We start from the raw sequence: 22,536 nt of genomic DNA, 5'->3' as shown, positions 1-22,536 counted from the left end.
GTGAGCGCCAGAGGGTGTTGATACGATTTTACATTTCCTTTCAATATAGTCTTTTTTGGTTTTCGTGTTAATATAGTATTAAGAGATATAATTGGATTCTTTTTTTGCGATGAACATTATCATTAGTAATGTTTTGGTTTTTTTTGTTCTCAAGTATTGCATTTTTGTCTCATTGTTCCAATAACTGGTTATTCCCCTTGACCGGTCGAGAAAGCTACAGCTCTAATTACTGCTCCTGTTTGTAGGAATAGAGGCGTGTAAAGTACCGGATCGGATTTCAGGCGTGTGATCTAGTCAGGCGTGTGATCTAGTCAGGCTGCGCCACAATCGCGGCAAGAACTACCATGATTTTATCCAGTGCTTCCAAATTTTCTTTGACAAAATTGTTTGCCATTTAAGGAAATCGTTTAACAATTATTCTAAACCATTTCAGTCCAAAATTCATTTGATAAAGATGACATTACATGGGAAGTGACAAAAATTTGCAGAAATACGAAAAACATACTTGGTGCAAACATTTTGTCATCAGTAAGAAGACACTTTCTTTATGGTAGAACCAGAGGGCGCACTAGTATGAAATGCCAAAGCTTTACACTTCTCTAACGGTAATACTATCTTCCAGACAAAATTCATGCCCTAGATTCTATTTAACACTTAACCTTGAAAAACAACTATCCAAAATGTGTTTGTCGTATTTTTCGCCATCTAGCGATGGAAAAGGAATCCCTACTAGAAACCTCATAATGGTCCAACCTCCCTACCGTTTCGTGACACTTTAATCAACTACGGTACAATCACAAATGTCACATAACACCCATGGGAGTTGAGGGGCTTCCAGAGTTTCTGGGTAATTCACTCCAAAGGTCAATTTCAAGCTTGTTCTGTGCCTGGCCTAAAGATATAGCAAAAAAAATGAAGCTTTGACTTAACATGTGAGACCTTTTGCGGTCCTATAATGCCTCCCGTCTCTTTCATTTTTTCCTCTCTTTCTCAGGGTACGTCTCTGTTCTGCCTGTTCCATCTTTGAGTTGGAAGGAATTGTTTATTTGGAAAAAGTTTAATTGGACGGAAGGAAGGATCTCTCGACGCCAAAGGGGAAGGAAGAAAGGAAATGGAAGTGAAGGAAGGAGAACAAACCAGCCAACAAATACGTAGTAGTAGCCAAGTGCATCATTGTGTTCAATGGGGAATATGTTGGAACTTATTGGGCTGGGGGACACACGGGCTAGTTTTTGCATACCATCTTCGTTTCATTGCTAAAGGGGACATAAAAATTAGACGACTGTTCAATACGATTTGGAGCAGCCTCGGTTTTTGAGTTACTGCCCTGAACTGAGAACAAAGTGGAAACAAAAAGCACGCTTTAAAAGACAACGACGGCAAAAACACATTAGCAAAACAAGTACACACACACACCACTTGGGTACAACATGAAAATGAGTTATTATTAGCCTTAGTCAGAATGGTCTATTGTACAACTGACTATCAATTTCGAAAAGATAAATGAAGAAGGAAGTGACTTTGAAGACCACGTGTCCAACTTGTTTCCAACCGCCAAAAAACTGGGTTCATTGTCCGAATTTGTCGGAACATGCCATACCTAAATGTCTTCGCTAAAGGAATAACTCCAAACTTCTGCTGTCGTATATATGTATATTACTGTATGTTTAATGCTCATGGAACATATTGGCATATTAGAATGAAGCATGGCTGATCAATTCGTGTCTGTTCCACAACATCACATTCTGTTCCTTCTTCATCCTAGAATAGTTCGGGGAACACTTTTGACAGGTGTGCTCGCTCAAGGTAGTCGAGGATTGTTCAAGTGAAAATGACATCGTGCGTCTGAGAATGTTCCATGTCACTTTCCAAATTCAAGCAGAAAAGCCAGTTCGAACAAATCCAATTACAATATCAAGAGCCTTGTTCCACTTCGGTCGACTCGGAGAAGAGGTTATATGCAAGAGTGAAAGAATAGGGAGGAGAGAGAGAGAGCAGAAAAGATGCAAGATGTAGGGATCACACTCTTGCTCGCTCTCACGAGAAGGCCTTCTCTTTTCTCTTCCTCATGTCATCATTTGAATATGGCACACTCACACAAGGGATTGAGAGAATCACAAAAGGCCTTACACTAATCTACGGCTACATCTCGGTCTCTTTCCTTTCAAGTTCATCCAAGAGTCTTGATTTCTCGCACTGAACAAGTGTTTAAGTGTTTGGTCTGGTCTTTTTTTGGGGGGGGGATTTCAAGACTGAGACAATCAAATATGAGTTGTAGCTGTTGTAAGAGGCATAAGAAGGCTGTGTAGCTCAAGCGGAATCTCAAATGAGGTCACATAGTTTGACAGGGAAATGCATAAGCGGGGCCGAAATGTCAACTTTGGAACTAGCTCCACACCTGAAACTGCCAACCAATCCGATTGGATTCCGTAATACGTGATGAAACGTTTTTCACGCCCATTTCAAGAGAAAGGGAACGAAGGCCATGCATTCATAGTGAGTGGCGCTATTCAATCGGAATGAGATTACTTCAGACAAGAATGCATTGCCCATCGATGGTAACAAGGTCCAAGGTTGAAGACCGACAACAACCGGGCTCCCTTTGACATACGTAACTCACAATCTCATCACTCATCCTGATTGGTTTTCACCCGGTCCCAGTGATGCCAAGTCAACTCGTGAATTGCAATGATTAAGGACAGCTCCTCTCACAAAAGCTGATTCTTGGTTTCGTCTGGTTTCATTTCTTGAATACGATTTTGATGACGCGCACGATGTTTTGGTGTCTTAAAGTCTCGAATTGCTTGCTTGAGATCGCATGTGTTGGATGGGGGAAGAGGATAAGCATCGCTCTCAGATGGGTCCATCTTCCCGGAACAGTTTTGCCGTCTATCTCTCTTCAAGTGGAAATTTGACCCAAGGGACGTTCAAACCCATTGAGAGCCGCGTCCTTGGATGACACTAAAGGGATTATTGCACACATACACCTGGATTGTAGAAAAAAAAACTTTGCTGAGATCCACTTAAAGGACGAGGGTAATGATGTCATCGGCGACATCGCCTGTGGATTGAGCTCAACCAGTCCAAAAGATTCATATTTGTCAAAAAGTTTGTTGGGATTCTCTTTAGCTAAGTCAACGAACAGGATCTTCTCTCCAGCCAAACAGATCCAATGCCATCATCATCATCATCATCATCAACCTGATCCTGAGTGTCCAAATCTGAGACGTGGAACGAGCGGAGGCTCTTCGCATTTTGAACCAATGTGGCTCACGGGAAAAGAGCGCGGTATTTAACAACACCTTAATCCCATTCAGCTCTTCTCGCTCAAGTTTAGTTGAGAAGGGCGAAACTTTTTCTTGGCCAACATGAGGCTCTGAGACATTCCCAGAACAGATCCACCCGTCGAGGTGCTTATCTCTTCTGCGGCGTGTCAAGTCAGATTTAGGGCACTGCTCGTGCTGCCTCCCGCTCCCCTAGAAACACCTCCACTACTGCCATTGCCATTTCCTGGTCCTCCATCGCTGCTTCGACCCTTGCTCAGGGTCTCAAATGATTCCAGAACCGAGCGGTGTCTCATCTTGATGGTCCGGTAGCGACGAAGCTCATCAAAAACTTGCTGCTTCACGATATGCGCACAGGTTGAGATGAGAGCAAGGCCAAAAAAGATGTAGAGAACACAGTACCACAGATTTGGGTCATCGGGTCGGAGTCCTCCGAAGCCCACGGTAAAAAGCGACACAAAGCAGAAGTAGATCCCTTCCCCATATCGCCAGTTCTGGGTGTCGGCCATCACTGCCGCACCACAAGCCACGTATATCACAAGCAGACCCACACAGCCAAAGATGGGCAGAGCGATGTTGGGCCGACGGTTGAGCTCATCCTCGGCTGCTATGGTGCTCAGGGTGTTTATGCTGCCGTTTGCCACAATCACACTCGCACTGCCATGGGGATTTCCGGAGCCACCCGCACCCCCTTTAGTCTGCCAAGTGCTCCTCCGAGTGTTGGATGAGCCTCCGGCGCCTCCATTGCCAGAGTTGCCCGAGGACGAGGGGTTGACCATGGCCATTTTTTCATGGCTGACCTGACTCGAGCCACTCTTGTTGTTGTAGAATGGGGTTTGTGAGAGTGACCGCTTGATCTTATCGTTGCGGTTGGCCCGAGGACGAAGACTCTTCCGGAATTGATTCCGTCCATTTCTCCCACAACTGAGGTGGAACAAGGCAAAGTAGATGGCACGACTAAACAAGCTGCCAGTGGAAGTCAGATAAAGGTACATGATTGGGGCACCGATAATGAGGTAGATCACGGTGAGGATCCTCGACAGTGGCGACACTGGCCAATCCGCATCCGACCCTGGAAAAAGAGACAGAACCAATAACGTTTTTTTTCTTGCTGCCTATTTTGTTTCCATGTCAATGCCTCGTTGAGACTGACGTTTGAAGTACGCACCTTACCCACTGGCAACCTTTTTATGTTTGCTGTGCAATAAGTACTGTACAATGTGTTCATAACCTAGAGAGAGCCGGATGGATGCCGATGGCCCAATGTGACTCTCAATGTGACTCTGACGAGCCTCAAGGATCATTGAACGCAACCTTCTTCGGTACAAGCAAGTTCCACAGCCAAGATCAAGAGACCAGAGTTCCAAGGTTGAGATCCAAATGTGAGTAACATGGATCACTGGGGTTTCAATGCATTGGACATATAATTAATGCACAAATTCATGTTCCGCCGATATTCCAACAATACGATACTTTTTCTTCGTCTTCCCCCCCTATTCATGAATGCTGAAAAGACTCCTTTCCTCCCTCCCCTGAAATCAGCCATGGTTTTACACTCTTTCCTACCAGATCCATATTGATCTTGGCATGATGAAGGATGTAAAAAATTTTGGCTGGAACCAATTTCCAAGGTTTATGGCATATATCCCAAGGCGCAAAGTGGCTCAAGGAGCAAGAGACACCATGATAAATCGATCACCCAGAGAGACAACCGACCTTCCTCATACTGTACAGTACCTACCGACCTCGACAACGGTTTCTTGCCCACCTTTTTTCCCCCTGGTTCTCTCCGAAGTCAACGAAAATCAACTATAAGCCAAGAGGTAAACCGAGGAAAACGACACGATTTACTGCATTAGGGTGGCTCACTTTTTTTTCTTTTTGAAACCTCGTTTTACTTGCCCAGAAATTAAGGCGAGGACTGAAACCTACTCATTTTCTTTTGGAAACAGTCCCTTGGGATGGACGAAGAACTTTTGTCTGAGTTCGTTCCTTTCCTTGCAAGAAGTTCATACTTTTTGCACCATTTTGATAAAACTTTTGATTCGGCTAGAAGTGGAATATTTAAAAATTTCTCCACGCTCAAACCTCAAGTTGGAATTCCTCTCTGGCTTTTTTTTCTTCTTGTCTGCAATTGTGCATGATCAGAATGAGGAGATCTATTACACGCCAAGGAAAGCAAAGCAAAGAAACGAGGACATGCCAAACTTTGGAACGAAATGCTATTGCTCTTTGGTGTTGCCAGCTTTAGTGCAATTGATAAGCACCATAAACGGTACAAATAACGAGGTTTTCCCTTTTACCCGACGCACATATTTCAAATTTTGTTGCGACAGTTATTGCCCTTCAAATCTGGGTTTGCATGACGCAAACTTGAGCCATTCCCTCAAGTCAGCTCAGACATTTCTTAACTAAGTTTCTCTTCTTCCGAAATAGTGGACTCTCTCTTGTAGACTTGCCAAGAGACAAACTGTCTTTTGCATCCACTGCATCCACTGCATCCTTCCTCGTGGCCTTTTTTTGGAATCAGTCCCTTGGGGAAAGCGAGGACCATTGATTGAAGATCAAGCCTCCTTCACTTAAAATACCTCATCTCTCTCTCAAAACAGTACTTCACAGGCTAAAGGCCACTCTTCATTACATACGTACATTGAATCCTCGAGTTAAAAAACAGCCTCGTTTGTGTCTTTGGACTGGATGGAGTCAAAAATGTCACATAAGCAAGTTGTGGCCCCTTTCTTTTGTCCCTGGTCCAAACGACACAGAGGGGGAAATGATGGTGGGGAAAAAAAGGTTCTTTACCCACACTACCATCATTTCTTCTTAAAGTATTAGGACGAAGATCGTTCAAGCCAGTACAAAAGAGCGATCTTCCTGTGGAAACCAAGTGAGCGTGGTACCGCCACCCAATCCGAGTGTTGTTCCACCTCACAAATCTCTGATACAGAGCGTAATCCAACTTTGAATAAAGACTTCTAAGGGACTCAAAGAGATTCAAGACACCAGCCTTGTCTTTATTACTTACTGAGTGGGATACGAAGAAAAGATAAGAAGAAGGAGGAGGAGGAGAAGGAGGAGATGTCTGTCTGTTGGTGGGTCATGATGCCAAGAAAACCCGAGAGTTTGGCCAAGGTCGTGCTTCTCACTGAAGAGGAACTGCTTCTCCGACTACTTCTACTTGTGGGGGGTGGCCCGAGGGCACTTAATAGATGGATTTTCTTCACCAAACAAAATAGGTCTTGATTTCTTCTTGGCATTCCGACAACCATAAATCAGACATAACCATGCATCTCCTTTCGGAGCCAAATGAGAAGTTAGCTATAGATATAGTCGGCTAAGTCATGTAATACAATGGCCATGGTTGGTATTGCTTCAGGGCCGAGTGTGGGAGCCAATCCAATGAATGAAGACGCTCCAGACTGGTAATGGATAAAAATAGCAATCAGCTAAAAAGAACACACACGAGTGGTTCTGAATTCGGGGTTCAACTTGAACGCTAAATGTGCAAGAGATCTATTAGGAAAGACACATATAAAATAATTTCGTTCGTGCTCCCAAAGGTACGTCCCCGAGGTCTTGAAACCTCTCTCTTGAGAGGGGGAGCGAGATCCCTCTGAAATAATGTCGTCAAGGTGCGATCCCCCCAACCTCATTTCTCATGGAATAATGAGCCCCTCAACATTTCAAGAAACTTCCACACCACGCCAAAGAAGTACACACCATCTGTGTTTTTCTACTTGGAACATTTGGAACGAGAGGAAAAGATGGAGCCTCAAGATCTCCTCAAGCTTTGCCCTCATTTATCCCATACAAAGACGCTTCAACTGGTGGTTCAAGTCTTGAATATTTGTTCAACAAGAATGTCTTCCAAGGCTCTTATTTCACAGTGAAAAACTGCTCAAAGTCAGTGCAACGGTTGACGCTCAAACTTCCTCGAGGCCCATCAAATCGGGTCTCGAACGCCGACTTGAACCCTCAACGATGGTCCAAGTCCAAATGATCTGTAATTGGGCACCTTGAAGACCAAGTGCAACGCCTCCCTTGGGAGTTTCCATCAGTGCAGGATATGAAGGGTGCAAGGAGTTTCCGCTCAGGCCGACATCTTATCATGACCATTTACATACGAATGAGAGTCGCCCGGCGGTTGAATCTGAGGAATACAAATTGAGGTACTTAAGATCTGTCGTAGTTCGTTGTCCCCTCCTCTCCATATTAGATACTGCTGCTGCTGTCTTGAATTCACGTTTAATTCGCCCGAGCTTCATTTTAGAGACCACCAAACCCAAATGGAACCCAACCGCCGAATGAAGTTCTCTCGAGTCAAATGATAGCGAACGGCTTTCATGTCGAAAGGAAGGAAGTCGCACCATATTCTCGGTAAGAGCCTTTTTTTCCTTTCGAAAAGACCCGAGATGTGGAATTCCGCCACAATGGCTTCAATACCCGGACGTTGGATGCAAATCCGTGAAGTGGAGTTCAAAGACATTCGGAACTCCGGGTTCCGATTCTCTCTCCAATCTTTTTTAGACATAATTTTGAAAAAAAAAACAAAGTTGAGGGCCATGGAGGTGTGATTGAGGAAAAAAGTGATTAACATTATTGTACTTGATAAGATCCCATCTGGAACTTGTTTTTCAGAGCCGTCTGTCGTTCGTTTCTAGTCCACTTCGAATGTGAATTTCCCTTCAGTTTTGTTTCCACACCAAAGTAGCACCAAGTCAATGCAAGAATTTCGAGTGATCTTGGATGGATTCAGTGAATATGGCATATGTCTTGAATGTGCCAAGACGATGGCATTAGAACTCGTGCAAGTATTCACCAAGGAAGGGACCTAAAGAAAAGAGTTGAATGGCACGTCCCGAGATCGTATTGAATATTTTATCAGTCAATGTCCAGTCAAGTGGAAGGAACTATTTCTTCGTCTTTACATCTGAGTGAGTGTGTTTGGTTTCCTTCAGTCCAAGTGGATCTTCCCTCCTTTCCTTCACTCTTCTCCGGTTCTCTGCGGATCATTCGTTTCATGGATCTCTAACTTCACTCCGACGAGAGCTTTCGTTCCACCTACACTACTCTATCGATTATAGCTCCATTCAATATTAGGATACTAGGAGAGAAAGGCTCGCTTCTTGAACAAATCATACATGCGACAGACAGCTACATTATTTGTGTGTGGAACGGTTTGGTCGATTACAAACGGAGAAATGTCTTCTTTATGATTGGAATCAAGTTCGTGGACATCTTTGGAAGGACTGTCCGAACTCCCTGAGCTAAGCAGAAAAAGTGTGCAAGTAAAGTTTTAGGGTTTATGCGCTCCAATTGTTCAAATGTCAGGGTTACGGAGCAATAAACACAATCATTATGCTCAGTGAATCAAAACTTGGTTTTGTTCAAAACTTTTTACGTATAGAAGGTATAATCGTACGTTATATTGTCAATGTTTTAGACCATAATTTAAAAGAACGAGATGTACGTTAAAAAGGCCGCCAGGTCAAAAGTCGTAGGCTTTTCGTCATAATGTAGACGAGGATTGAAAACAACGGGAAAGTTGTTCAAGCACCCTCGAACCGTTATGGATCACGTACTTGCACCTCGCCCGACTGGACCAAGCCATGTGTTGTTGTTCCTAGCCAAATTGTCATCTTGTTCCTATGATGAGCAGACTGTTTCCAATAATAACGGAAATTTGATCCCACGTAGACAAAGAAACGACCAACAAGGAAATATCTGACAAAATAGCTTACGAGATCAGTCATGGCCCGGATGGATAAATAGTACCCATCGGAAGCTCATCCATTCCCTTTAATACATTGTGCATTTGGGCGGACTTAAATTCCGTACCATGTTCCAGGCAAGAAGGCAAGAGTTGAGCCGGAGAGTAAGTCAACACGACGAACGGACCATCCTGTCTTGGTATGGTCTTAGTAATCAATGGCGTCTTTGGGAGTGCGAGCAAAAGTAATCTGCATTTCCACTCGATTACGCTCCTTCCTCCTCTCGTCCTTCAGGAGAATGAAGAATATTCCTGATGATCCTTGCCAGCTAGCTACAAGCTAACACCAGCTTCATCCAACTTTGGCCTCGCGATCTCGACAAGGCCAACAACTATTTTGAGGCCTTTGATAACCTCGTGGTGAACCATTCTCGATGTTTTCGTTCTTGGCCATTGCTACGCACTGTTCATCGATCGCATGTCGTTTAAGAGCTGCCTCAGTCCTAAAGGACTGGTCGGTTTTGTATCATAAAGCAATTAGACTCGTTTGGATAAGAAGGCCAAGCCTCCCTCCCTTCTCCTCCTTCCTCATTATTCTATTTCCGTAGTAGACCCATAGTGCTCAACCACATATCTCGGTATCGACATCTAATTCTATTCCTTCCTCCCCTATTCGACGGGTTGTTGAGTGGAACCAAAATATCCCAGATTGGCACACGTCGTGAATGATGGGTGCATGCATAATGTTATTTGCATCAAAGGTGCATTACATGATGCTAAAGTTCCATCTATCCAGACTATCTTTGCTGCATGCATGTGGATGCGAAGATCGGGGGGAGCGAGAGGCAAGATAGGAAGCACTCTGAAGAGGCCTTAATAGATAGTGTTTACAATAAGATAATGACCGTGGAATCTGAGATCAAGAGAAAAAGTAATATTAATGGAACGAGCTTGAGAGGGAGAGAGAAATATAAGCAAGGCCTATGTCCTTTCCTTGTGATCATTATCATTATCAGGTTTGCTTCCTCTTATTCCTTTTGGTTCTGGACCAGATCTTGGAAGCAAGTCTTCGGCAAAGCAATCTGGATAAGCTATCAAAGAGTCAATGTTTTGTGCCATTTTTTGGAACAAATCAGATTGGTCCACTATGCAATGGACAGCTGTTGTGATGCAGGAGAATTTGCCATTGAATGTAGCATTAATTGCTTCATGACACGCCACTTTGCCCAGCTGGAATTCATTTCGGTAGATTTAATCCTCGCCTTGGAACGTCAGTTGGATCATTCGGAAGATTAAGTGCGAATGTACAATACCAACACGGGGAGCCGACAAAGGCCGTTCTGAGTTGACTTCCTGATTCCCAAATGTCAACACAGGGATTAAGAAACTGTTTTCCTCAAGCAGCCTGTCCTTCAAGCTGTCCCAGTCTTCTGTTTTTATTCTGGTTCCATATTGTGTCTCATAACGTCTCCTCCCACATAATTTGGTCGTCCCAAGTCTTGGACCGAACTCTCTTTTGTGATCATATTGCAAGGCCGACAATGATGATCACTTCTTTGGAGCCAAAATACCACCTGTGCCAACCTCATTGTAAGTTCAGGATGATGGATCACGCAGTTTCGGCAAGAGGCACGATCTGAGAAGCTTGCTCCCCAATCCTCAACCAACTTAAAGTACATTGTTGTTATTTGTCTATTTTGAGGATGGAGGGGGGGGGGGAGAAATTAACTCATGACTCCGGGCCAAAATGCCGAAATCACCTCGAGTTGTAGACTTTAGCCTTTTTGTTCCCATACTTTTGCTTCATTACCAAGGATTTATCTTCCTTGAGCATGTTTTTCTGCTTACTTTCTTTGAGTTCCTAAAATAGGTCAAGATTTATTTGGCCTTTGAAACAAAAGTGCACTTTCTCCCTCCTTCTGCCCTCCTGAAGTGCCTGGCCATTTCAACAAGAAGTAAAAAGAGAAGAAACCGGAGAAAGGCCGTTCCATTGTTCCCATGTCAGTTGCACTTCGCCCCCGGGATCCATCTTGACTTCCTCATTCTCGACTTTAAAACAAGCATTGCCTCTCCGCACAAATTAATGAGCAACTTTGCCCACAATTCCAATAACCCGTCCTCGCTTTCAGATCGAAGCTCTTTAGGCTTTGAATGCATTTCCACAAGTGGATCGAACACTGGATCCAGTCGTTCCAATCAAGATGGGGTAGTTGAACCGTTCCTTGACCTTAAAGGAGCCTTTATCGGATTCAACTTGGATATGCATTCATTCACTCCTCACGAGATTGAAGAAAAAAATGAAAAAAGGGCGCAGAGAAATGGACAACAGAATGCCATTCAAATACAAATGCATAGCCAAGAAATTGTATTGCTCCAACAAGGTCTTCTTCTTTGGACGAGAAAAGGCGATGCTGAGGATTGGTCGCCTGAAGGGGCTTTGCCGGTAAAGAAAGATGGAGTGGAAGTGCATGCCTGCCATTCCGAATTGCTCGCACAATTTAGCCAATTTTCGCAACAAAATAGCAGAACTAACCTTGAGGCCAATGACGCCAATTGAGTTGGATATTGAATGCATAGGAAACGGCAAGGCTATCTGCCCCATTTCCAAACCAGTGGGTTCAAATCAACAAAAAAAGGATGGGCCCACACTCACCAACCGTGTAAGAACTTTCCGAGCGTTCGATGGTGCTGCCCGGACGATCATCCTCAAAAAGCTTGACGGATGGAATGAGAGGCTTGAATGATGAAGTGAATTGGAACTGAAGTGCATGAGAGTGATGCATTTGATCCATATCCATACACGAGACAGAAGAGGGAGGAGCACTCGTCAATCAGGATTGGATTCTTTCATATATTCATATTTTCTAGCACTCCATCTGTGATTGGGAGGCAAGGCCGTCGACACGGAAGTACAAAAAGAGAGAGCCTCAGCCAAAACTCAAGGAAATATGCACGATTCCCTTAATTCAGTCGTACATATTCAGAGTTTCTCCAAGGGGGCTCTGCTGGCAAGGGTCCTACTCCACGATCCTTATCTTTCCTCCAACATGATGTTGGATGAGGAAAGAATGAGCTTAGCCGACCCGGAAATGAAGTGGTCTTGCATATTTGCTTACTCCATTTCATTCTCGACAATGGTCACTACCATGACAATCTTTTTCATGAGGCTCGTTTGTGTTTTCCATTTTCTGGACCATATCACAGCCATTTGTTCTTAGTGGGACCAACTCTTCGGTCTTCATTGATTCGAGGCCGCCGTGGTGTGCCAACAATCCGTTGCTTGACGGCTGTATCTTTTTTTTGACATTCCGCCCCTTCAAAGAGACTTCAGGGAGTTCGTTCGAGGCCGTTTGATCCTTTCAAAAAGGAGGGCTCTCAAGCAGTTTTCATCAGTGCTCTCCTAGACCCAATTCCGTACCCAGAGACGACTGAATGACACGAGGATACGAGACATTCCCCTCGGCTTGAGTGAGATATCCTTTTCCTTCTCACGAGGTCCTTGACTGATTAGCCAACAAGTGTGCATACAATTGGAGGGCTTAATTGGAAAATGGATCCAAGACAGCTACCATGGCAGTGAGTGCCTTTGAATGGCATAAAAATATGCTGGCTTGCCAAAGTGGTCCAAATGAGAACTTCAAGAGTTGGCAGAAATTCGGTCCCACCAATTTTCAATAATGCTCTCGTCCTCTCCCGTGGTGGTCGGTCGCCTTTGGCTTTCGTGTTCCATTGTTGGCCAAGTGGTGCAATTCTCCAAGTTATTCAGCCAACAAAAAGGAACCATCTCACGGTCGCTTTGATTCCGATGACACTCTTTCCCCCATTTTCCCGATAGCCAAGGCCTCCTCGCACAAGTGGTGTTCCATTGGAGCCCTCAACACTGAACCATAACAATATCTTGTGTCCCCATCAAAGTGCTAGACATTTCATGGAATGCCTGGACCGCTTGATTACTGGACAGAGACGAATCCCAATATAGCAGACAGTCTTCCTTGCTCTCAAGTTCGATTGGTTATAATACCTATCTCATAGCCAAATTTATTCATGTAGAGGTTGGTTCCCGTTCTATAGGGGTCGGGAAGTGACTATGACATTGGTTGTAAGACGGCATAAAAGGTGGCAATTTTGGAATGGTGAACTTTTCCATTGCTTTGCAGATTGATGTTGGACCAAATTCATTCATTCGTCTCACCGATTAGTAGACCCATTTGAGCTTGGATGAATACAATGACCCATTGTTGGCGAGAAGCATCTCTCAGTAGGCTTGAAAGGAGTCGAGCTCGAGATTAAGGATTGCGTCTTTAGTGGACCGGATTCCATAAATTCCAATGTACTTGGAGGCATTATGGTTTTTGCGTCCTATCCAGACGAAGCTTTCAAGTGGAATCAGATTCAAAGTGCATGTAACACATAAAGAGCGGGATTTCCCCAACAATACATGTTTTTCTCACGTTGTCCTTTTGACTTGGTTGTATGGCTTTGTTCAAGCTTACTACGATTTGGCAACTGAACTGAAGAACTGAATTAAGCTAGAAAAACATGTTGGAAAGATAAAGATTAAGCATTGAGCCAAAATCGGGAGTCAAATATGCCATGGATAAACTCTCTCTCGAGACCCTCAACATCTCAAAACATTCACCGTCATTTTCTTTGATGATTCGAGATTGATTTGTCTCTGGGTCGGAAAAATTAGCGTGGGACTCAACGCACCAAAAATCGGTTCGGTTGGCATAACTTTCGATTCTTTCGCATTGTACCCTTCTTATTTTGGACTATCATGGCTCAGGGACACAAAGACGACAGTATTATTCCGGCAACGAACAATTCCATTCAATTCAGGGTTACCATGGCATACAGATCCGAATAATGATAGTGGTTGAGCCGCTCAGCTTTCGCCTTTAATGACATGCACATTCACACAAAATCTCATCCCACTTAGGGCAATTATGATGTTTAGGCAATAGCTTCTTTGTTTCTTCCCATTTTTTGATTTTATTTATGAATGGAGAGAGATTTGTTGTGACCCTGAGCTTGGTTTCGAAGTTAGGTTGCAAAAAAGTTGCGTAGTTGACAGAGTTTTTGAAAACAAAAGTTATGTTCCAGTTCTCCTACCATCTTGTCTACTATAGAACGGACGTCCGTATATCTCACAGAGCCTTTCATTGAGGCCCCATTGAACGAATCGTAAGAGGGAAATTAGATCTCCTTTAGGCCGAGAACTTTTCCCATCATGCTCCAGGCAGATCCTCCCAAACTCGATCGGGAGTCGAAATCAATGACCGCCTACAGGGCGTGCATGGTAATGGTTGCAACTTGCTTGCAGAACGAAGAATCAAGAACAGGATTAGGAGTGTTTCACCATTGGTCCCATTCCACCCTAATGGTTGTGAATCAGTAACAAGTTGCGAGTAATCCCCACTAATGTTGAGTGGGGGCATTTATACGGCAGACTTGAATCAAGGAAGCCTTCGCTCAGAGGTCTTTCCCTCAATACTGAAGCATAGTTCCAATCAAAACTTGAGACACTGTGTTTATCCAAGAGGTAATGGGATACATACCCTTACATGTCCTGGTAGCTTCTTGTCTCATTTCGAGAGCATGGCGTTTTCCTCATCTTTTTTCCGCAGGATTATGAATATTGATTGGGATTCTTTCGAAATACGTTCCGTTTTAGAGTATATGGACGAGTGATCTTTCAAGGAGAAATGCAAGTTTTGACCCGTGTAGTGGCCAAAATTTTGAAGGTGAGCATCATCGATTATTGTGTTGCAAAAAGACGAGATGCATCGCGATGCCAATTGTTTTTGAACAGTTCTTGTATTGGAGCTCTCGTATTTCCACAGAAAGTGTACTCGCGGGATATTTGAGATTGTTTGTGCCCCACTTCCCCCTAGGTTGTGATTAATTCTGCAAGACCACTCATTGATGCTCAGTGTTCCCATGGGCCAACAATTTCAAGCAATGCAATCAAATTTTACATTGAACACACATATAGATAGAAATTAAAGCTTTGTTGGACTGAAACCATAGGTAACATCTCAAGACACTGCACCTATTCATGATCCTCGAAAAGGGCCCAAAGGAAAGTGTAGTCACTTTCATTGTAGTGCTTTAGATGAAAGTGGGCCGTTATTTGCACAACAACTGCTCACTCTCACGGTATGTGTAGATTCTCAATACAAGAAGCTTATTGCCTCAAGAATGACGCAAGTGGGAATCCTTGCATCCCTTGGGACTTGTTACAAAGCCAAACAATATGCACCCATACGTAAGTACGTTGGTTGACGACGGCACAATAGCCGACTTTTCGTGACGTCTCTGCGTAGTGACTTTTTAGTATAGTATACGCCTCTCAGGCTCGCCATTACTGTGTCTCATCTTCCATTTGCTTAGAGCCAAAGAACGAGCGGGGTGATGAACGATGTTCCATATAGATGGCAAGACCCTTTTCTCTCCGCACTTTTGAGGCTCAATCTACTAGATTAATATCCCATTGGCGACGTGAGTTGCTTGAGTCGGCGACCTCTCCATGGAGTTTGTTGGAGCTAGTATGTCATATCATACCAGTCAGTCGAAGGAGAAAACTCTAACCCTGGAGCATTGGGTCTGCTCTTTGAAAGCCTTTCATTTCAAATCCGATATCAGCCAACTTTGTTTGAGAATCGGAAACAAAATCATGTGACTTTTTTTCTATCTCAAGGAAAAAAAAAATAGATTTCTGGAGAACATTGCCAGTCTTTAAAGGCCATTCTCCGGGTTTGATCTTGGGTGCATCGGACGACTCTTGATGACAGAGACAAGGAAAATGAAGGGGAGGAGGATCTCTGCATATCGCTTGTGGCTTCTATTAGCGTTGGCTAGGAACCTTTTACTGACGTGCGTAATAGTCCCGATGACAGAGTTGTTTTGGGGCCTTGTGGTCTTTCCAACATTTGGTCACTACACATGTCTTACCCTCTTGAGAACATGCATTTACATGGAGAAACAAATTTTTGACGCGGAAATTTGACTTGATACGTTAAATTCAGATGGATACTTTTACTTTTAAATTTGAACACAAATTCACTAGAAATCAGGATGTGCAGTGTTGTTTCATCCAACTCCCCGTCAAGCACTAACAACAACCGCAGTATAGGGCAGCATTGTCATTAAAGAGACGTTTTCAGCGAATTAATCTAAATCGCCAAGCAAACAGACGCAAGAGTGGATTTTAGTCACGCTCTCCTTTCTCTTGGTTACTTGGTTAATGGCGGCCATGTTGTGTTGTACTCTCTTTGATGTACTCTAGAATGCCGTTGATTAACCTTCAACGGTTCAACGGCAGTCAGGGGCATTTTTCTCGGGCCCGGGTGAAATTAGAAATTTAAGGGCCATAAATTTACAGATTTTTCCTCCCTCTTCCTTCCATCCACGCCTGTGCTTAGATTAATTTCTCAGTGCACGGCTCAACTTATCTGTTGAGTGGGTCTAATGGAACGTGACATGCTGACGCTTTTCGAGTGTCTTACATCTCGACGGTTCAATCGGAGGCGTTTAAAGCCTCGGAGAATTGACTTGATATTGCCCGACTTGCATGTATGCGATCCAGTCATAAAATTCCAATTTCTTAGTGCGAGTAATAAATAAAACAAACGACAAAAATATGCACTTATTTCCAACAATAATTTAAAAGGAAAAGGCTTTTCCGTGCATGTGCGCTTTTATGTCTGAAGTGGATAAGCCGGGGCTCAGTAGCGAATGCACTTGCATTCAACGTGCATTTAATGAAGCCAATGATTTTAAACTCACTCCCAAAGACAACTCAAAAAGAAATTGAAAGCATCGATGCTTGTATTTTTCATCCGTCCCCTTTACTCAAATGGCCACCAACCCCTTTTAAAACTATAAACCACCTTCACTACCAACAACAACATTACCAAGCACCCTCTGTTTTGAAAAGGGGTTTCATAAACGTTTGGCGCTTCCTTGAAAGTCCATTTTATGTCTGAAATGTCAGTTTGGATTTTATGTCGAGCAGAATTCCAACGTTATACGACTGGCGCCAATGGACAATAAATACGGACGAAAAATTGGGGAGAGGGGGGGGGATCTCCGCTCTAGCCTTCTCACTCTCTCATTCATCCCATGGAATCCCTTTCAAAAAGGAACACCAATTCCAAATCAGCCCGGTCTTGCGTTAGAATCAGAGAAGATTAAAACCATTACAATGGTAGCTGATGAGCGTGCGTACTCGAATTGGATTCGTCATACCAATTCCAGAGTCCCGTCCCCATAATGGCATCCACAAATCAATTTGATCCGGAGCGAGGAACATTTATGCCTTCCCTGTGCAGGGAAGAGAGGAGAAAGAGGGAGAAAGAGCCATGGAAGCTTTGATCTCTGGCCAAAAGGAGTCTTGAAGAAGAGAAATCGAGGAACGTTGATGATGAGAGTGTGCCAAAAGTCCCTATCACTTAATGGAAGCACAATGGCCAATGTCAATCCGATCGGTGGCGATGGCACCCAAAATTCAAGATATAACTAGAGGGTATTTGAGGTCATTCTTCAGCCATTGCGGCACCAAAACCATGGCTTGTCGTCCATTGATGTAGTACTCAATTACATCTGCGTCCAAATTATGAGTTAAGTGCCCGGGTGCTCTTGACCTTAATAAGAAAACTGAATTGGCCTCTTAGAACAGGAAACGAAAAAGCACGCAGGGTGACCAGAAAGTTTCTTTTTAAATCCTCGACTTGCAAAGTTGTTTACTGCGGTCTTGTGTCAAAGTGAATTGATAATGACTAACGAGTGTCTAATGCTCAATCATCAGATTATTCACCACCATTCCTCGACACCTCAACAATGGTGATCGAACTCAAGTACGTACTTCCCAAGACTGTATGTTTCAACGAAGTACATGGTCTGCACCTCCCCAAAGGAGTACAGTATCCTACGCATGGATGCATGACTCTTGGAACATGGATCTAGAGTGGTGTCCCACGAGTGGCTCCTGGGCACGAGGCCCAAGGACCCTTCCAGGAAATCAATCATTCTCTACTTGACTTTGACTCATCTCTTCCCTTGTTCCAAGGAAGCCTACCAATATGCCGTCTTAGTATCTTGGAACATGGCCTAAGAGACATTGACTTCTTAAGCCCCGGTGCCATCCAAGATGAGTTCGTGTCCTTGTCCTCCTGATTGTGGTTAAGACGAGGACACTGCCTTTCTCCAACGAGGACACCGTTGTAAAAACAGTCAGGATCCACATGGATCCAAATTAACATTGATGGCATCCAACAAGTTTTTCCGGGGGGCATTTGAAAATCATTTTAGTATAGTGGCTGAGAGTTGTGTACTTGGGCGTGTTTTTTCTCTCAAGGTCAAAGAAGTCGGACCGGAGGTTCGATTTGAAATCACGAAGAGTACCTATCGTGGTGTCGAAAGGATTTGCTTGCACGCCCCATGAAGAACATGGTCCATGAAAGGCTCCTCAATGATACTTTAGACAAAAGGGAAACGGACCTCGATATCTTCTCTCTCTCTCTCTCTCTTACCCACCCGGACACAACAATAATATTGGCCTTACATACAACTTGCGTTCCCCTCGCCCTATGTGGCTTTTAAGTTGATTTGGTATTCTGTCCATGAGTTTTCCAAGAAAGGATAGATCCAGAAGTTCCGACTTCTAGCCATAGGTCCTCAGAATGTTCCATCTTCTTGGCAGGGTTCACAGCTTTTCGTTACATCCGTCAATGTTCTACTTTTATGGACAATTGCCAATGATTTTTTCACTTCTGAAGTATTGGAGAGAGAAAGATTACGCCGGTTTCTTAGCTTGGATTATTCTTCGATAATGTGAAGTGTGGCGGAAAAAAAGAGGTCCTCAAAATTAATCCGTTCTCATACTTCCTCATGCGAAATTTTTGAGCGGGAAGAGAAAAAAGTTTTTGGGCTCCATTTGCCTCCCTTCCAATGAAGTTCACACTGCCAATTTTCCTCCAAACCAATGGTTCCGAATGGCTGATTCTGTTCGCATTTAGCTTCAATGACACGATTGCGTCCTCTGGAAAGAGCGTGACAGGCAATGCTTGGGCTTGGATTCGACCCTGCACCTTGCCCACGCCCATAAGCCTTTGACAGGTCTTATATAGGTTTGAAACTTTTTGAAAGTGGGGCTTGGGCGACAAATAGCAGAACTTTCAACCTAATCTAATAATAACAACAACGCCCTGTCTTGTCGAGACTTGTGCCAAGTTGAGTCAGTCTGACTGACTGACAACGCGCACACCCCCAAAGGGGACCTTCGCTCATCTTGGCTCAGTTCACAGACCCAGAGGTCGGTGAGAGGAGGTGGAGAGGACCCTATGGGTAGCTAGATCTGCTCATTCATTCCCGAGTTTTCCTGCCATTCATTGCTTCTCTGAGTTTTGGAAGCTTTATCTTGCCGTTTACAAAAACGTTTGTTATTTATGCCAGCTTGAAGCTGAGGGGTGAGCTGATCCCGTTAAATAAGTAGTAAAAGTGGCAGCCAGTATGCAATTTATACCAATTGTCCTCAAAAGTTGAAGGGGCTCAAGATGTTGGTATCTGCATAGTTATGAACATAGTTGAACATAGTTATGGTAGTATGACTGTTGTATACCGTAAAGAATGATCGAGGATAAACGACTTTTGGAAAACTTCAATACCCGTAGGATGGCTGAATTTGACAGGCGCAATATTCCTACAAAACCTTCTTCACATGCGGCCAATGTTTTGTTTGGGGCGGTCGCCCGGAATAATGGGAAACCTTGGCTGCTACGGGATAATCTACGGCCATCATAATCACCCAGGAACGTTGTTCTTCCTGGGTGGAAAATGATGATTTTTTTTCTTTTGCTTTCTCTCTTTAATAACCCAACCTTCCTTACCAACTGTGGTGAGCAATGATACGGCGTAGAGAAGTCCTCGCGAGAATGACCATTCTTTCCTCCGCTTGGGAACCTGGTGGCGGTGATGATCCATTGGATCTCCTTCCTTGTAATGATTTTCTTCCATGGATGATTGCTCTTGGCCCTTCTGTTGAAGGGCCTGGGTGCGGAGCAAATGGAATTCTTGAGTGAAGACTTTCATTAATTGATCCTGGAACCAGAGGATCTCTTCGGCCGCCTGACGCGTCCAGTTGTCAGGATAGAGAATGTTCATTTGCTCTGTCACTTGCCATAATTTGGCCACAGTTTCAAAGCGAGCCTTGTCCAGATTGGCCTTCGCCTCTTTTGGCATCTCCCACATGGCCGCAGTGATGTTCATCACAGTTGGAGTTTCAATAATGATGTCATCATCCTTGGTCGTCGTACTTGGGCGCTGCATTCCCGAGGCGGGTGACAGAGTTTGGGCTGCCCTCGTTTCAATGGCCATGAACAGGAAACCGCCCACGGCTGCATATCCAATGGCTAGACAACAAATGCCCAAGCAGCCGGCAATCAATCTTGATGTCTCTCGAAACCACACTTCGCACTCGTAAGTCCGAGCTGGAGGACCAGGATCACTTAGTCGTCGTCCTCGAGTTTCTTCCACGTCTCGAAAGGGATCATCACCGATGCTCGCACTACTCGGACAATGATTAGAGGCTTTTACGTTGGCGTGACCCATGGAGGAGCTGTGATGGCCATTACCCTCGGTCTCTGACATGTCGTGTTTCGTGAAAGACGAGGCTGAGGAAGCAGGTACGTAATGGCCGGACCGACTGTTGCAACCCGAAGTGGCCTCAACTGCAGCTGCTCGCTCGGCAATGCATTGCTGACAATTGGAATTAAAACCCACAGTGGGCGACGGACTGTCTTCTTGGTTGGTTTGAATACTTTGGGTGGAAGGGCTCTCACTGATGGGCGACATCGGGGGAGGGGGATGAAAACCCTGAACATGACAATTAGGCATCTTGCACACCACGGCCCGCCCGCCCGGATTCCCCAACGAAGGTGCGCCCAGCTCATTAAGCGGCATGAATTGGGCCGGAGGGGGCATTGGCGACATATCGTCCGTCAACTGCGTTGGCCCATTCATGGGAGGATGTCGCTCCATTCGGTGCACTTCCGGACCCACCATAGGCACACCATTGACGTTTGTGTTCATCCTGAAGGTGGCCGTGGTGGTGGGGGCTCTTTGTGGGGCTGGAGGTGGAGGGCCTCCCCCTCCTCCTGTGGAGCCAGATGTCCCACTTGAAGAGGTTGACGAAGAAGACGATGGGAGGGGAGGTGGCGTGGGTCCCATGGAACCAGGCTGGGTGGCCATTATCTTAATGGTTCCGCTCGGTTGCTCTTTGTTGTCGTCGTTGTCGAGCTCGTCGATTGTTGTCTATTTCTTTTGACTGGTCTGTTTCATTTACGTTCAACGAGAGCCTTTTTCAGTGATTACACGCAATCCAGAGTCAATGTTGACCCGACCCTTGCACGCGTGGGACGATTGGTCCTTTGGTCAAACCGGACACATTTTAAAAGATCCACCAACCTGCAAAGACAAAAAAAGGCGGAGAATGTATTTTCTTGATTTATTGGTTTCAGCTTTTCCTGGGACCTTCGGTCGCAGATTTGAAGTGGCTCAGGTTGTAGAATGTTCAAGTTGGCGAAAAGCTATTATGCCGAGATCGAATAGTGGCTCTCGTGAAGGAAGGGACTTCCGATTAAATTCGCCTCTTTCTCTCTGATCCGCAATGCGACACCAATTGACCTACTCCTCTATATTTGGATACACGTGTAGGACCGAAAACCATTGGTTTACGAACCCGTCCTATTGATCTTCGAATGAATGTTTTGAAAGCGAGACGAAAGGAAAAAAGTCGTCTTTCGTTCGGCTAGCCGGTGCAATTGCCATCGGCATAATTCCCACAGAAGTGGGCCTTTGCTCAGTTCGAACTCAGCGGCTTTGAAGGTCATGGGTAATGATTTTGCGATTGTCAGTCGCCTTTAGGGGATCATCTAGACCGTTAGACTTGAGGCTTGAACCCAGTCGTCTCCCGTGTTTAGGCCTGGCTTTTCCTCGACCTCAAGAACTGAGAAGAACACTTTCCCAAGAGCCACTTCTTTTCCCTTTTTTTCTTCTTTTCACTACCATTTTAAAGGATCTTCAAAAATGGTTGTGACTTCACTTATAATTCAAAGATTTCTTCTTGCGCTCACTCTAAGGCTCCGTTGTGGAAAAGGCACGACGTTTTGTTGTCCTTGTCGTTCATTACAAGTAAACATGCACCACAACCTTTGGTGGTCACCCTGAGGTTATAAGCGTGTTCCTTTTCCATAATTTCATTAAATGGATGACGAGTATGGCTCTTGTCCTTTTCCTTGGTGAGGAGATTTTAGACATGGGAAAATAAAAATTATGAGGGAGAGGAATCCTCATCCAGGGTCTCCATCTCGGAATACAAAACTACCCGAGGGACGAAAAAGAAGGAAAAAAATCTCAGGAAAAGGGAGATTTTGGGACGTCGCTGAAGATCCATGTTTGTGAAGAGAACGATCCAATTTGCATTCAAAATAAAACTCGTCCACCCCAAACAATGCAACGGAGAGATCTGATTGCATTAGGAGC

General features: G+C 44.5%; 1 protein-coding gene across 1 annotated transcript; it reads right to left on the bottom strand.

Annotated features, from left to right (window-relative positions):
* Window positions 1-1,643: 1,643 nt before the first annotated feature.
* Window positions 1,644-21,336, bottom strand: LOC131886183 (uncharacterized). Its single transcript, XM_059234443.1, has 2 exons — window positions 19,884-21,336; window positions 1,644-4,356 (listed from the first exon to the last, which is right to left on the bottom strand). Exons 1-2 carry the CDS (start codon window positions 21,241-21,243, stop codon window positions 3,434-3,436), a joined length of 2,283 nt encoding a protein of 760 aa, XP_059090426.1. The 5' UTR covers window positions 21,244-21,336; the 3' UTR covers window positions 1,644-3,433.
* Between the last annotated feature and the right edge of the window lie 1,200 nt (window positions 21,337-22,536).

This window comes from Tigriopus californicus, chromosome 9 (genome assembly GCF_007210705.1).
Source record: "Tigriopus californicus strain San Diego chromosome 9, Tcal_SD_v2.1, whole genome shotgun sequence".
Lineage (NCBI taxonomy): Eukaryota > Metazoa > Arthropoda > Copepoda > Harpacticoida > Harpacticidae > Tigriopus > Tigriopus californicus.
This window is presented reverse-complemented; position numbering and strand designations above follow the sequence as displayed.